At 39.8% G+C, this 16,584-nt stretch overlaps 1 protein-coding gene across 1 annotated transcript in view; it reads right to left on the bottom strand.

The window, feature by feature from the left end:
• Window positions 1-1,144: 1,144 nt before the first annotated feature.
• MYBL1 (MYB proto-oncogene like 1) overlaps window positions 1,145-16,584 on the bottom strand; it is a 33,037-nt gene continuing 17,597 nt past the window's right edge. The window contains exons 8-16 of the mRNA XM_074985750.1: window positions 16,087-16,185; window positions 12,745-12,978; window positions 11,379-11,738; window positions 10,713-10,855; window positions 10,195-10,309; window positions 6,902-7,018; window positions 6,696-6,800; window positions 4,945-5,124; window positions 1,145-3,801 (exon numbers count right to left, since the gene is read on the bottom strand). Of these exons, the coding sequence (XP_074841851.1) occupies window positions 3,673-3,801; window positions 4,945-5,124; window positions 6,696-6,800; window positions 6,902-7,018; window positions 10,195-10,309; window positions 10,713-10,855; window positions 11,379-11,738; window positions 12,745-12,978; window positions 16,087-16,185 (1,482 nt within the window). The 3' untranslated portion in view covers window positions 1,145-3,672. The remainder of the gene's footprint in view (window positions 3,802-4,944; window positions 5,125-6,695; window positions 6,801-6,901; window positions 7,019-10,194; window positions 10,310-10,712; window positions 10,856-11,378; window positions 11,739-12,744; window positions 12,979-16,086; window positions 16,186-16,584) is intronic.

Here is a 16,584-nt window from a genome sequence, read left to right as displayed (position 1 = left end):
AGTGGTGGTGTAACAAGCAGCCAGTAGGATGGTGGTGGTGAGCACGCGGCTGGTAACTATCTTACTATAAACAGAGGGTGAGTGGTCATGACTCCTAGACTGAGAACCTATGAATTAAAACAAATTGTAATGAACAATTTGTCTATCTGTTCCATAGTATAAATGGTTAATGTTCCCACTGCTTTCCATCCCTCCTCACCAAGTCCAGGACAGGAAGAGAGAGAGGAACTATTGTCACAGCTGACAGATCAAAAAAACCCTTATGCAGAACAGCTGATTTTCCACAAGCCACCTGGTAACGTGGAGAACAGCAACAGAAAAGCTGCCAAACATCCCTGGCTTGTGGCAGAGAGGCAGGAGGACACAATGCTCTTATTGAGAGATCCAGGCAAAAAGGTTTGGCTGGGGTATACGTCCCTGTGAAAAGAACTGGTAGTATTCTTTTTTGACAAGGAGTGGCTCAAGGAAAACTGTATGTCTAAGATCAACAATGACACTGCCATAAACTGAAATCTCTGACACTTGCATAAGATCCAATAGAAAAGATTATAGTATCCAAAGAGACCTCACACCAGTTTCAACTGTTAAGTTGCAAACATCACACATTGCAATTTTTTTTAAAAAGGGGCACTTACAGATTGCACCAGGGAAGCGTTTATTCATTGGAAAGTCTGTAGGAGGGCTCATAAACTCTGCCAGTGAAGATTGTCAGTTTCATGAACTCTCTTGGGACAAATATTTAATTCTCTAATCACCTTTCATATTACTATAATTCACCCAACCTCCTGCTCAGAAATTAATTATTCATGTAATTGAAATAAATAGGTAACGCAATAGCAAAATGAGATTTCTTCTGCATATTTAAAGGGGTAAAGAAAATCAAGGTAATGGATTTTCTACAGCCACTACTTGGTAGTCACCATACCAAAAAGATGATCCCCACAGACGTTTTCCCATCTCTGTACAGATAGCTATGGAACTATTGCAGCATTCTATCCCCTTTGGATGTATACCTAAATATTAGACTCTCTCAAAATGTGTAACCAGAACATTTACAATAAAACAAAGCACACAAACTAATCTTATTTCTCATAAGAAACAAGAGACTTTCCAGTAACCTTGTACATAGGTGCTTTATTTCTGATGTTAATGAGTCTGCATTAGATGCAAGATTCTCTTACATGAAACAAAGTTCACAGCACAACAAAAAACAACTTCATCAAGGCATTTGTTGTACTTTATATCAAAATATTAAAACAAAATGAATTACATATGTAGTCAGTTTTCATGCATGTTTGGCTGCTGCATGTATAGTCTACTTTTAAACTGAAAGAAATGCAAATTCACACAACATTCAAAAGATAAGATGCCAGACGTCAAAGATTAAAACCTTCTTGCTAAAGCAATGAAGAAGCAGTTAACTAGAAGATTCAACCAATACCAACTCAATAAATACTACTTATCATAACTATGTTTAACCTTGGTACTAGTGTCTTTGGTGCAACCATTTCTACTAAAAAAGGCATCATCCAGGGGAAAAATCCAGCTCCTGGCATGAAAGGCTTACAAGAATCTCTCTACATATTATGCAACTTAATCACCTCCATTAATTCATTTTGTGCCACAAATTGGATTTTCCTTGTGAAATCTACTGCTAGCAATGAACACACCAAAATCACCATGCCAAGGGGTTCTAATCGGCTCCTCCCATTTGACATTAATGAGGAATAATCCTGGCACAGCTGGGATTTTCAGATCTCTTTTCCACAAGAATTTCCTCTCTCTTTTAATCTCTTTTAAAATGGATGAAATTTGAGAATTCCTAGATTTTGCTGTAGGCTTAAAGCATTCAGTATTTCAACATTCCTTTAAAAAGACTGGAACACATGAGCTGTTTTTAAAAGTATTTTTAATAACCACAGATTGCTTTTCACATACCACATACCAAGTGTTCAAATTAAATAACAAAAAGCCATTTTCTGAAGGTCTTGGTATTCACTGGTATAAATTCTGTGGTATGAATTTTACTACATCCTGCATAGTAATGGTTGATCTCATTAAGATAACTGGAGAACCTGCCATCATTTTTTTTTTTTTTGGAAATTTTACATACAGTGCATATGATGCCCGCTCTTTCCATCTCTCTTAGCAGCAAGCCGATTCTGCTATTATCTATAGCAGCACACCCGGGAGTGGAGAGGAAGAGTGTCTGAATTATAAATAGCTAAAACTACAGTGTACAATTCTATTTACTTGTCAGTATTGTTGATAGCACACAATTATAATCTGCAAGAAATTAACTACATAAAAACTCTACAACAAAAGCAAACCAAAACATTCCTTCAAAAAAGACAAAGTAAGTGCAAATACCTACAATAGGCAACTGAAGCAACTGTTGTAACCTGTAGAGGTTTAAATAAGGACAAAGATTTTTTATAAATAAAAATGTTCTCTTCACTCTTCAAATATTTAGTAACGATAAAAATGGTCAAACTTATAAGTGCAGATAAGACTGTTTTAAAAGCCAAGGTGCCAAGTTTTTTAAATGTGTATAAAAATTCATTTATTTTTAAATCATGAATAGGGTCACACACAGGACCTCAAGCTTGCTCTTATAAATATAATTAAATTAAAACATGTTATTGGACTACTTGTGATATTATAATAAAGGGATAGTTTATAAACTACTTTGCTGACCAACATGATTTAAAAGGGTATATAGTGCAATCTTTAGATGGATGTAACTTACAGTATAGATTTATATACTTCACAGCCTGTAATGATGCAGCTTATTCGATACTTCAGGGTTAAAACTTGTCCTTTACCATTTTAGCTGTTATAACAGGAAACAACATTGGCTTCTAGACAACCTACATACACATAAATATCTACATTTAAGCTTTAAAATGAAAATAAATTATAAAGACAGACTCCTTTCCAATTTACAAAAGTTTCCCTGCTCCTACATACTGTACAATACATTCAACAATGGTCTCAGTTTGAGATTTGTGAAGAAAATACTGATGTTTTACACTAATGAAAAACTTAATTCATTCCTTTTACCTACTATCATATTTCTCGTACCGTTCTCAAATAAATATATTTAACACTGTAGTTAATTTTATTATTTTTGCAGCATACCAAAAACCAGTAGTGCAACTTTCTATCCTTCCTTTAGAGGCCTTTCCATTGTGTTTCTTTATATGGTAGAAAAAATTGCTACATAAGCAACCAAGCACTTAAGCAAAAGCATTTTCATACAGCTATGTATGTTGCTTATTCAGAAATCAGAAGAACCTGTAAACCTACCCTACTTTAAAAATGCATTAACTGGAGAGTAGCAATGTATGTCAGAGAATAAACGTGAAAAATTGGGCTAAAAAACATGGGTGTTGATATTTATTCCAATATTTTTGACTATTATTCTTTACAGCCTGCTTTAGATTTTTTTTTTAAATGTTGCAAAAAGTTAGTTACAAGATTGTTTGTGCTATCCCATGCTTACAAAGGCAAAGCTTCATATGTCTGCCTTTTGCCAATAAAAAGAGACATTTTCCTTTACAAGACTGTCTCAGAAAGCAAAGACTTCATTCACATATATTTAACTGGAATCTCCTTCAGTTTAGTGTTAGCTGTAAAGGGAAGGTACGGTTTTGTCAGATGACATGATCCTCACAGAATTAGAGCCCTTGAAGTGCTGCCGGCAGCTGTGTATGTGCTCAGATATCTTCTTGCTTGTTCAGTCATTATAAGCTGATCTTCTGTTTTTCCATAAACAACTGCTTCCCATTCACAATTTGGCTATACGAAAAAAACAGTTAAAAAGGAGATTATATTTTAAACAGCCGTATTTAGAATACTTCAGAATATAAATACACTCCTAATTCAGATTTTCTTTTAAATGTTATTTCCATTCTCAATTTTGTAACAGTTCATATAATAATCAAAATTCAAGTGATACCACATTTTATTGTCAGGTCCCATGTATTCTGCAATATCTGGCACATAAATTCTGTAACAAAGATTACCAGTGTTCTTCAGCACGCCTACCGAGCCTACATGCCAGGTTGAAAATTTTAAGGCAAAAGAAGTGAAGTATCAATAGGCTTTCTTGAACTGACATAATCATTGTAATAACTGATGTCATCATGACTGAGTAAAACCCATCTTTTAGAACTTCTTCTCATATATCTGACTCTGGTGAAGTTTCAAAAAGCAGCAGAACATGGTACTGACAACACAGTCATTACCATTTGGGGAAAAAAAAGAAAGAAGCGCTGGCAGCTGGGAAGGGTGTGCTGGCTGGAAAGGATACAGGGCACATTTTTTAAATACAGGAAGGTTTGGTAGCTGTGAACGAGGGGAGAATTAGACATTTTTGGGATGTTATGGACAGTGGCACTATCAATGTGTGTGTGGGCAGTGGGGAGGAAATCATTGATCCACTACCCTTCTGCCCCTCCAGAAAACCTGTGCACTGAGATTCAAGCAAGGGAAGCAAAACTGCAGAATCTCTCTGGCTCAGGCCTGATTTGTGGTGGGCCATTATAGAGCTAGCATAAGTAGCAGCAATGAATGTACATAACCACAAACCGGAATCTGGCCTGAAGGAAATTTGTGACTGCATAGAACAACTTTTCACAGAACTTTTAGCCATTTAACATTACGAAGTGTTTCAATCCTAAAATAGACTGATTACTTAAATTCTGAAAATTGACTTATTTGAATCAAGAATTTATTTAAAAATTGTCCATTTCAGACATGAAGTAAGTTTTCATGGCTGACTGACTAGCCCAAAACACAAGAATCAAGAAAATAATGGCCAATATTTCTATCAGTTACCAAAAGACTGAGATACAACTAGAAAAAAAATATGAGTAGAGACCATATGGCAGTTAACATTGGCAATGAAATTAACAAAAGAAGTGTATCTTGAATCCAGACCTGAAGGGACTTTTCCATTTTGACATTTTTTGAAGTGCAAGAATTCAGTTTCTTTTTGTTTACTGCATTTGTTTTGCTTGTGGAAGTCATAGCCTGTTTCTCCAATGTCATGTTACATCTGTTGTCATGTATTTCCAACAACGGTATCATTAGTAAAGATGTAGTATAGATATTTTCTGACTAATGGCAAAAAGACCAAGAAATGGGGAAGAGGAATAAAAGTTAGCATTTAGTAAAATAACCGTTAACTATTATTTAAATTAAAAAACATAATGGGGAAAAAAGCAACTGTAGCAGGTAGCAATGAATAAACATTTCTGAAAACTGAAAACATTTTTGAAAACTCATGTCAATCCAGTGTAAAAGGACTGGGATCCAAAAATGTATTGGTAACAATGGTATTTACACACAGTTGCTGCTAGTATGGTTCTGATACTAATTCCTTGACCAGGGTGGACCAATTTTTCCTCTCCCATATGTTAGCACATCACAGCTTCAATTTTATTTTCTTAAAATAAATTCTATAAAACTCAATAGCTTGGCTGTTTTAGAAACAGTCCTAGAACATAAATCCCTCTCCACACTGACAAAGTTATAGTAGAAGCCTGCCACTAAAACATGTTTAAATGCTCATCACTAGTTCTTAGAGTGGTTCTCATGCTCTTTAAATTTTTAAACAGATACTGCAGGAGATACTGGACTGACCATTTCAAAAACTCATTTCATGCAATCTCCCAATATTATATTCCAAAGCAATAAAAAAGCCAGCTTCATTATTGCTATGCACCAGTGGCCACAATTCTGGAATGCAAACTTTCACAGAGCCATCAAATACAAATAAAACAAAATCATTGTGTAGGAAATTCACTTGATTGCTTACAAAAAATGAAATACTTTTTTATTAAAAAAGGCTGTATTGAACTGCCAGAAATCATTACATCTTTCCGCTACCACAGGTCCTCCCCATACTTACTAAGATTTGAAATTCCCAATTTCCCCCCCATCATTTCAAATGTTGTCCATCCTATCACAGCTCTACTACAGCCACCAGCCTTCCTCCCAAGGACCAAGCAGGTCTACTCATCACTATCCTGCCTTAAACCTGACTAAAAAGACAACATTTCTCCTCTCCCAGTGCAACTGTCATTCAAGAACTCAGTGGCCCAACAAGCAAAAGATCAACAGTTGAAATATAATCCATACATTGCCAAAATCCACACTTGCATACACCATCGCATGGAGCACTTTCCAAGCTGATAGAGGTTGAACCTTTCTCATCTCACACCATCAGGACCCGACCAGTGCCAGAGGAGAGAATTTGACAGATGAAAGGAGGTCATTTTCTAGCACATTACCAACAATTCCACTGCTTACTGGGCTCTTAGAAGACATTTAAGGGTAAATTACAGCTAAATAAAAGTACAGAACACCGAGAGTCAGGAATGGTGGCTGTAAACAAACTTTATGGAACCACAGGAAACTTGGCCACACTCATAAGTGGTAGTCCGGCTAACTAAAATCATGCTGGATTATGCAGTTTTCTGGAGGAAAGAATTCCAGATTAGAGAGGTTCAGCCTGTACTGGAAATAACTTCTTTTCTTAAATTGCAACAGGTATACTCTTACTTGTCAACAGTTAGAACCAGGGTAACTACTTAGTAGAGCAGATTTTTAAAAAAGGGAGGCGGGATATATGTTCCATTTTTTCCATCAACATTTCTACCGGCACTATTATTTACTAGTGTACCAACCTGTAGATCCAAAACATTATCTTCTGTGAGGAGTTGGGCACCAAGTTCTTCTTTTTCCCAAGAATCCAAGACCAATGACTTTCTGACTTTCTTAGCAGAAGTGTGCTGTGATCAACATTTTATACAGAAAAAAATTAAGATGACAATTTAAGAGTTGCTTTATTACAGTAGAGGTAACAAAAAATGGCAGTATACTACACCATCACCTCTTGCTTGCAGCTTTTATAGACTGAGTCATCTTCCTCCTTAAGGAATATGTCTGTTCCAGTTTCCTCTTTTAAAACCTCTCTAATATCTTCTTCCAAGAAGGCAAGTGGCTGTGACTAATGTAAATAGGGGGTGGGGGGAAAGCCACAGAAAATTTATCAGTTGCCGGTTTTCACCACATTTTACATTCATTTTGTTTACTACAAAAAGGAGATGTCAACTACTCAATGGGAGGTAGAAAGCCTCAGTAAAATCCATCAACAAACTGAGGAATAAAAATTACTGCATTTGATCACTACAATTTAGCATTTCAAGGTGAAACAGATTTTAGCAATGTTGTATTACTCCATGTTACTTTTAGCCAGCTTGTTTTCTCATTAAATATATAAACATATTTTAATTGTAACAAGGAAAAGTTTACATAAACTACATACCAGTTTGTGTTTATTAGCCAATGGAACTAAGTGATAAATTTCTCCAATATGAATCACATAATGGTATCACAAACCCTTGTACCATTTTCACAGAAGACATTTGAAACACAACATGTACGTTGTGGAATTAAAGTGTCTGTTTTATCAAACCACACACACACACACACACACACAGAGGAGATGAAACATCCTCTTCCAACAGCAATGTTTTATGCACTATAAAAATGTGATCTTTTGGGGGAGAAAGTTGTATTGACACTAACAATAGATCTTCGCTCAAGACACTAAAACCATAAAGTACTGTTCATAATATTACATAAACCACTACAGACGGTCCTTTTATGTACCAGAGACAAGAGGGTAGGGGATTCCATCAAGCCCAAAACTTTGACTTTAAAAGTCAGGATAGTAGTGGTAAAGGCTGGAGTGCCAAGGTATTATTTGCATGGTGAGAAGCAGTGGTTAGAATCTACAGCAGGGGTCTCAAACTCAATTTACCCCAGGCACAGTTCTTAAATCCTTCTAGTGGGCCAGCAGGCACCCCATTTTGACAGGGTTCTGAGGGGCCAGGGCTCCATGCGTCCCCCAACTGTCTTCCACCCACTGGCCCACTCACATATCCCTATGCATCTCCTGGCTCCGCCTGCCACCCTCGAGCTATTTAATCCCACCCCAGGGGGCCCCAGCACCACCACTGGTAGCACAGCAGGACTAGCTCTGCACCATTTTTGGCATGTCATGTGGCCTGGAGGAGGTGTGGGCAGCGCCGTCCTGTCCGCAGGATGGTTCCACAAAGCCACCTTGGCCCCTGTGCTTTGCAGGTCCTGCAGCAGATGCCCCAACCATCTTATGGATGGGATGGATCCCTCATACTCAGGTTAGCCTGCAGGGCCCTGAGTGGCCTGAGAGAGAGAGAGAGAGAGAGAGAGAGAGACACACACACACACACACACACACACACACACACAGAGAGGTTAGCCTGCAGGGCCCTGGGCCACCTCAGAGAGACAGACAGACAGAGAACAGTAGGAGTCAAGAAGAAGCAGAGTTATGCAGCAGCTAGCTCCAGTCTACCGCCATCTCCCAAGACAGCTTTCACTGGGACTGGTGTGCTCTGCTTCCCGTCACCAGGGGAGGGAGGCAGAGCAGAGCAGAAGCTGCTGCATTCTTCTGCATCACTGAATCTCCCACCTCTGCAGTGAATGGGACTCCTGCTGCTACTCCATGCCAGGCCCCTCAGGAATCCCCAGGGCTGTCCCACTCAGGGAAAGAGTGCAATGAGAAGCAGAGGGGAAGAAGGCAGAGCACGATCTGGACTCGGTGGAAGGGTACAGACAACCCACTAGCACTGCAAGCACTCACACGCCAGCAGCCATGCACAAGTGGTATTGTGGAACTGCTCAGGTCCCAGCTGGCCCCTAAGCCATGAGTTTGACACCCTGACCCAGAGTGAGGGTAAGCAAGGGTGGTACCAATCCCCAGGGCTAAACGTAAGATGCCTTCAGCGTTTATGGGAACACAGCAGCAGCCAAAATATAATGGATTGGAAAGGAAAAGGTCAGAATTCAGAAAATGTAAATCCATTGACTTCAGGTGATTCCTGTTCATGAGCAAGCAACAAAGAAGCAAAGCTAAAATGAGCCGACTTAGTTTGAAAATGCATAGGTGTAAAGCTATATATGGGCATAATAGCAAAGAGAAGTTGCTCACAAAAGTGAGAAGAATCAAAGAAAACGTTGCCATTTTATATAAGGATATAGGACTCGGTTACAGATTTCATAACAGCTTCCTTTTCTCAGCATATTCCAGATTTTATTTTAGGAATGTACTAATAAGGAAGAAAGACACCACACTTCTAAATATTAATCATCACCTAAAAATACTGTGAGCACCACAGTGCTGTGACAGACTATACATGGGTCAGAAAGCAGAAGTGTAAGGACAAATTCAGTCTCGATGTGACACGGCTGACTTGAAATTGCACCAGTTTACACTAAGGCCTGAACTTGGTTTCTAAGTGTCAAAAGGTCTCCAAAATAACACTTTTATTTGCACCAGCTCAGGAAGGCTCCATTGTCATCTGTTACCTAACTGAAAAACAGCAACTTGTTCACACCATCTGGCCTGAAAAACATGGCTTGATTACAAAATAAGGACAACAAATAAAGTAATAAAATATTTGACATCATGGCATTACCCCTTGCATACTGACTATATGCATGAAAGCTGATTAACATTTCCAAGACTCAAGGACAAGTCTATCCTTGTCAGTATCCTTAGAGTTTGTCTTCACTGCTGTGCTGCAGTGGCACTGATGTAGTGCAGCTTATGAAGATGTGCTACATAGACAGGAAAGCACTCTCCTGTCAACACAGTAACTAATGAGAGGCAGCAGTTATGTCACCAGGAGAGTGTCCTCCACTGAGATGCAGTGCAGCCTCTATTTCAAGTCAATACAGCTTGTGTCACTCGGGGGAGGAAAGGGAACATTTTTTCCAACAGCCTCAGCAACGTAAGCCTTAGCAACTTAAGCAATAGGGTAGGCAAGCCCTCAGAGTATTAACTGTCTGAGTGTGGGGATCGAATCTTTTCCTCCCTAGAGACAGTCCCTTAAAGACTGGAACATAATGGTGGGGCAGAAAGGGGAAGCCTGTACTGCTGGACAAACTATAACTCTCCCGGGGATAAACAGAAGACTACCTTCCGGCATTGGAATGTGCTACACTTTCCAATGACACAAATAATATTACTATTTTTAAGTGGTCACACTAAGGCTAACTTTGTAAGTCAGTATTTTCTATGGTGAGGTAATTCAGACCCAAGAGAAACATTAATGAACAGGCAAAGAGTTCACATACCACAATTTTAAGAGGGCCATATTTTTTCTCCTGAGCAGCTAGAGCATTCTTAAAAGGAGTAGGAGTCCTTGGCGCAGTACCCAATAATGATCTTCTAATTGTTGGAGTTCTAAAACTATCCAAGCAGAGAAAAACTTTCATATTTTAAACATTCACAATTCCTGATAGAAATAGGTGTACATGACAAATTCATTAAAATTAGCTATTCTGTTTTCTGCTTTATAAAACAGAGTACACAGGCACACAAACATCAATTAAGTAATATTTCAGTGTGCATTTGCCCCAACTACATCTGGAGTAATTTTTATTTAGTTCAACATTAAAAAGATTTAGGGGAAACTAAAATTAAAAAATAATAAAGTAATTTCCTGGGAAATAATAAAAAACTAAGGCTAATTTATGGTTGAATGCAAATATTTAGACTTCCTTTTGAAAATAATAGTCACATATATAGCTGATTTAACTTTGCATAGTCTCAGAACCTTGCTTTTAACATCTGACCTTTGGTTTCAACCTACCCCGCATTTTCCTTTTGGTCTTTTGGCGTCATTTCCTTGTGGAGAGGAGGTGTAATAAGGACTTTCTGCCCACAGATTGGAGTTGATGTAAATGCAGGGTTTTCAAGGTTAAATTGTTCATTTCCAGAGCACGTGTTGAAAAACTAAAAGAAAAACTAAGTTAACTTTCTAAACATGAACTCACATTACATTGAGCAATTAAAAAAAAAAGTTTCCCACCTGATTTCCACTGAAAATGCCGAATACCTTGTTTAAAATGTATGCGCCTCTAGCCCCACAATATGAGATAAATTTACTGGTGAAACCCAAATTTGAATTTTCTTAAAAAAAAAAAAAACAAATACACAGGATGTGGCAAAGCCTTGTAGCTACACAGTCAAATCTGAATAACCTCCAGTATGTGTAGGAAGAAAGTTCTGCACTGATATAAAGCTGCAGTAGAAGTTAATCCCAGAAAGAAAGCCGGGTAATCAATTTCTCCATTTTTAAAATAACCCATTTCTTCCACATTAAAGCTCTCCCTTTAGTTCAAACAATCCTTTAACACATTTTCTAAGCAGTCGCCTAATACATTTCAACGCAGGTACAACATACTGTTTAAGAATCCTGCACCTTCTGTCAATTAATTGCAATCCTAGTTTTCTGGCAGTATCAAAAAAATCATACCTGTGATGGGGAAAATGGTAGTGTTTTCACTGGTGTTTGTTTTAGTGCAACACTGACAGCATCATTACATGACCCGTCATTCAGCTCATTGACTGGTGACTGTCCAAATCGCAATCTTTTTTTCTTTCTTAGGATAGCAGGTGGAGTGCTGAACTTGGCTAGGGAAGGGGATGTTGAAAGAATCGCTTCTTCACTGCTACAATTATTTTTTTTGCTATCAAGAACAACACTGACATTAAACTGGCACTCCATAGCCCCTTCATTGTGCTGAATCCTCAATGTTACTGGAGCAGGTTTGACAGGGGAATTAGCAGCCTCAGAAAGGTCAAAGCTGGTGACATCGCTCCATGCTACTGGATCCTATAAGGATGCAAGACACTCAGGCATGGACATACTTGCATTTTATCTATTTTTGCTTATCTGAGATATTCCAAGCAGAAGTTGTGCATCATGAAGTTCCTGTTTGGAATATTTCAAGTCAGCAACAGTTTCTCTTGTTATATTGCAGTCTACAGATGAGCTTTAGAAACTACTTATAATTCACTGCAGGCATTCAAAGAAGGTAATATTCAGTATTAAATACAGGTTCAATCTCTCTAATTCGGCATCCTTTAGTCTAGCAACAGCCATGGTCTGGCATAATTTTAGTTAGCTGAATGACCATTTATCACGAGTGTGGCCAAGTTTCCCATGGTCCCATAGTGTTTGTTTCCAGCCACCAGTCCTGGCTCTCAGTGTTCTGTTGTGTTATTTAGCTGTAATTTACCCATAAATGTCTCCTACAAGCCCAGTAAGCAGTGGAAGTGTTAGTAATGTGCTAGACAATATTGGCCTCCCATCCTCCAGCAAATTCTCTGGTTCAGCACTGGTCAGGGTCCCAAGGATGCCAGACTAGAGAGTTTCAACCCATACTCACATTTTAAATACTACAGAAATATATTATTCGTGACTCACTCTAATCACACAATCTTATTTAAGCATACGTTTACTGTCTAGACAAACGTAGCTTGATGCATTTAAGATCGGTTGTTTGGCTATAACAACCAGCTACCCCAGTTTCTGGCATTCAAGTACAAACATGTCAATTTACCTCAGTTAAATTAAGCTTGTAACTAAGCCATTACACTTGGATTAAATATTTTGCTTGGTTGTCCTACACAAGCAGATAATTTTGTATCGTCTGTTTTCAGTTCAACTCACTCATGCCTTCCAAAGCAAATCAATCAACAGTAGTGAAACTATACCTATCTGGTAGTGTACAAAGTAATTGCAAACATTTTATATATGTACTGGGCAAATATGAATATATCCAAGTAAAAGGATCACATTTTTATTGAAATCTAGAGAATCATATTTCCCAACTTACAGATTCAATAAGCTCTAGTGTCTCTGCAAATTCTGGAATGGTCTGTAGAGATGACAACACAGCATTTGCCTCCACAGCCAGGTACTTGGTAGGTGAATTCTGCTGGGCAGATGTGCCCTGGGTGTCATCCATACTGTAAAACTCACTTGTTTGTTCTCCAAGACTGTTTAGAGTATTAGACATGCTATCTTCCATGATGAAGCTTCCAGACCAGCTCGAGAAACTTCCAGCTTGCTAGTAGTATAATAGAAAAGTGTTGATGTTTTATTCAATTTAGAAATCGAAAATAAATCAGACACATTATTTTAGCATAATAAGCATACGATTATGGACACGTTGCATAGTAATACTTTGTTTCAGCAATAATGTTTGCCATTCTCCAGTGGATGTACTCTAAAAGTTTTATTCAGCTCAATAGTCTCCCCACGTTTCCTCACTGTAGTTACCTTCTGAGTGATTCAGTTACATTCTTATTTCCCTTAAGCTTACAGAGCACACATTTCCTTTCTTTCTCTTACATTTATCCCTTTATCCTCAACTCATTACTATGACTGAAATCCTATTTCACATATACACACACGAGTCACTGCTCTTTGTGCTGAAAGTCACTGCTAATGTAAACTTCCCCATTCTCCTGAATATTAAGACTTTTTATAAGCTCATCTACACAGTAGTTCAAACACACATTTTCAAGTTAAAATTAGACTTTTTTTCCCCTCTTAAAAAGTCTATTTTAATAGTTGACTTTACTTTTTATTATTTATACTATTTTAGTTCATTTTACTATTTATGCTATTTTAGTTCACTATTAACTAATAAAGGGGGGAGGGTGGACTTTGTGCACCGACACCCCCCCCACCCCAGCACAATCCTCGCAGCCTTGCAAACCAGCCAGTGGGAGCTGCAAGGATTGTTCAGGGGGCCGGGACTGCAAAGTTTCCTGCCGACTCCAGGGGCATGCAGTGCAGAGAGGCACATGGCCCCAGCAACTAGGCACTTTGAATGGCCTGGAGTTGTAGCAAGCAGGAAGCCTGCCTGAGGGTCCTGCTGGGATTCTGGCCAGTAGTCACTTAGGCAGGCGTCTCCTGGCCACAGCCTGCATCTAGTACGCCACCTCCTCTACCCCAGGTCACAACTCCCTCCTCAACCGTGCACCCCCTGCTGCATCCCAACACCATGCCCCAGGTCATAACCCAACCTTTCTGCACCTCTTCCCCAGGTCAGAATCTTCTCCTGCACTCATTCCCCCTCCTGGACCCTGCACCCCAATCTCCTGCCCCAGATCACAACCCTCTCCTTCATCCAAATGCCCTCAGACCCCATGCCATCTCCTGCACCCCAATTCCCTAGCTCAAGATACCTTCTATGCCCAACTTCCATCCCAGAAACCACACCATCTCCACATAAAAGTGTGGCCCTGGACCACTTACCAAAACCTTGGAATGGCGACCCATCAAAAATTATTGCCCACCCATGATTGAGTTTGATATCCTATCTCTGACAGTGGCCAGTGCCACATGTTTGAGGAGGAAGTAGGGAGAACTCCATAGTAGGCAACCATGGGATATTATGCCTGGACCTCCAAGCTAGCTATCATCAGGATCTCAATCAGAGAATGGCATAAGCCCTGAAACATGAGCTTCATATCCCTTCCAAAATTCATCATTAACGACCCTAGATCATTCATCTCTTTTCCCTCTCAGTGTGCATGAATCTGAATTTATTGATACTGAATTTTATATGCAATTGCGCTGCCCACTCACGTAGCTTATTTCAGTCTTTCCGGAAGTACCCCACACTCCTCGCTGGTCCTGACTAATTGAAATAACTGTTCCAACTGCAAAATTTGCTGCTTCACTATTCACTAGCCCGTTACAGATCATTAAAGTTCACATTGCACAAGAAGGTATACTTTTAAATAAATGTCCCTTTATGAACACCGTCGTGCAGGGGTCAGCAACCCCCAGCACACGTGCCAAGAGCAACATGCAAGCCAGTTTTCATCAGAACACAAGGTGGGAGCTCAGTCTCGCCCCTCAACCCCAAGCAGCGAGGAGCTTGCTCAAAGCCATGCCACCTATGGATTAACAAAATGCTATCAACCACCACCTAAAGGGTAAAGTTTTGCATCTTAATTTACTTACTAATGAAGCTGTTATAAGGACTAGTAGAGACAAGTATCACTGGCACTCGGACTGTACATAGCAGGTCAAAAGGTCAAATTTCAGCTCTCTGCTTTGGAAACGTTACTGACCCCTGCCATAGTGTTTGATATTTTAAACACATATAGAAACTGCCAAGGGCAGTAATATTCTGCTAGGCCATAGATAGGGCCCTGCCAAATTCAGTCATGAAAAACCCCTCACAGACTATGAAATCTGGCCTTTCGCATGAAATCTCAGGGAGGCAATGGCAGGGGAGGGAAATGATCCTCGCAGGCCCAAGCAAGGGAAGTCAGGCCAGATCCAGCCTGCAGGCGCTGCCTGGCAGTGGGAAGGAAGAGGTTCTGCACACTGCAGGGAAGCACTCCCTGCAGGCACAGCTCCCCACTCACCTTCCTGCCACTGCTCCCAAAGGCAGAACTGCACAGAGCCACCTGCACCCCTCACAAGATGCACCAGATAGGCTCTCCCTTCTCCCTCCCATCCAGACCACACATCTCCAGCCCACTCCCAACACCCTCCCTCCAGCCCAGACCCTGGACACTCCACCCTCCAGCACCTACCTCCACCCAGACCCCATATCCTCACCCTGCTCCTGCACCTTTCCTCCTGCTCAGACCCTGCACTCTTACCTCTGGCCTACTCCCCAGCAACCCCCACCCACATACTGAATACCTCATTTTTGCCCACTCCAGAGCCTGGGCAGGAGCCACAAAATCTACTAGCACCCAGAAGAGTTAATCCAGCCCCACGTGTAAAGCCTGAGTCTTAGCGACTCCCCGCCATCATGGGGCTGGAGCTTGAGGGAAGGGTCTCCCTGTCACACCTCACTTAGGGGCCACATTTGTGAGGGTTTTTGGCCCCTCTTCATTTTGGGGCCAGGTCAGTGAAGGTTGTGCGGATTTTTGAAGGTTTGTTTTGCTTCTCACTTGTATGTGAGCCCCAGATCAATTTTTCTGTGGGTCAATAGCCACAACCCAAAGAAGGGCTCCCATCCGGGCTAAAAATAATGTAGATTCCCCAAATTTAATTCCTACATGTAGACCAAATTTGATCCATTTTGGAAGAGCATATTAAACAGAACAATGCTATTATAAAAATACTACAATCCATTAATGAACTCCTGATCATTCTTAATATAAAACCAAGGTACATATTTATGCAAACGCACAGTCCTTACAGATGATGCTCGTTTTCTTCTGATTTCATTCTCAGCTGACATAAGCAGCAATTCAAGTTCTTTTATTTTCTTTTCTTTATCAGGATCATCCTCAAACGGCTGCTGAAAAGGATGTTTAGAAGAGTATAGAAACTGTTTACTAACTAATCTACTTTTTTCCTGGACATGCTATAAAGCCATGCCTGACAATCATTTTAGTATAAATCTACCAATTGCATGATTTCAGCATGATTTCAATGTCCAATGCAGACAGGAGATAGGTCGGATTTTCAATCTATGCATACGGAAATCAGGCTAGCTCTTTAACAAGTTCTAGTTCTATTTTGTGAACACTCAGCCTTCTGTACTGAACTTGCACTACAAAAATTACCCAGTTCTAGTCCTAGTAGAAGTACCAAGGGGGACACTAGGACAGAGACCTCTCCAAGTGACCCTCATCATTTTAGGCACCCAATTAGTTATCGCTATTCAAAATACATGATATGGGTTTCAAACCAT

The sequence above is a fragment of the Carettochelys insculpta genome, chromosome 2, assembly GCF_033958435.1.
Source record: "Carettochelys insculpta isolate YL-2023 chromosome 2, ASM3395843v1, whole genome shotgun sequence".
Classification (NCBI taxonomy): Eukaryota; Metazoa; Chordata; order Testudines; family Carettochelyidae; genus Carettochelys; species Carettochelys insculpta.
This window is presented reverse-complemented; position numbering and strand designations above follow the sequence as displayed.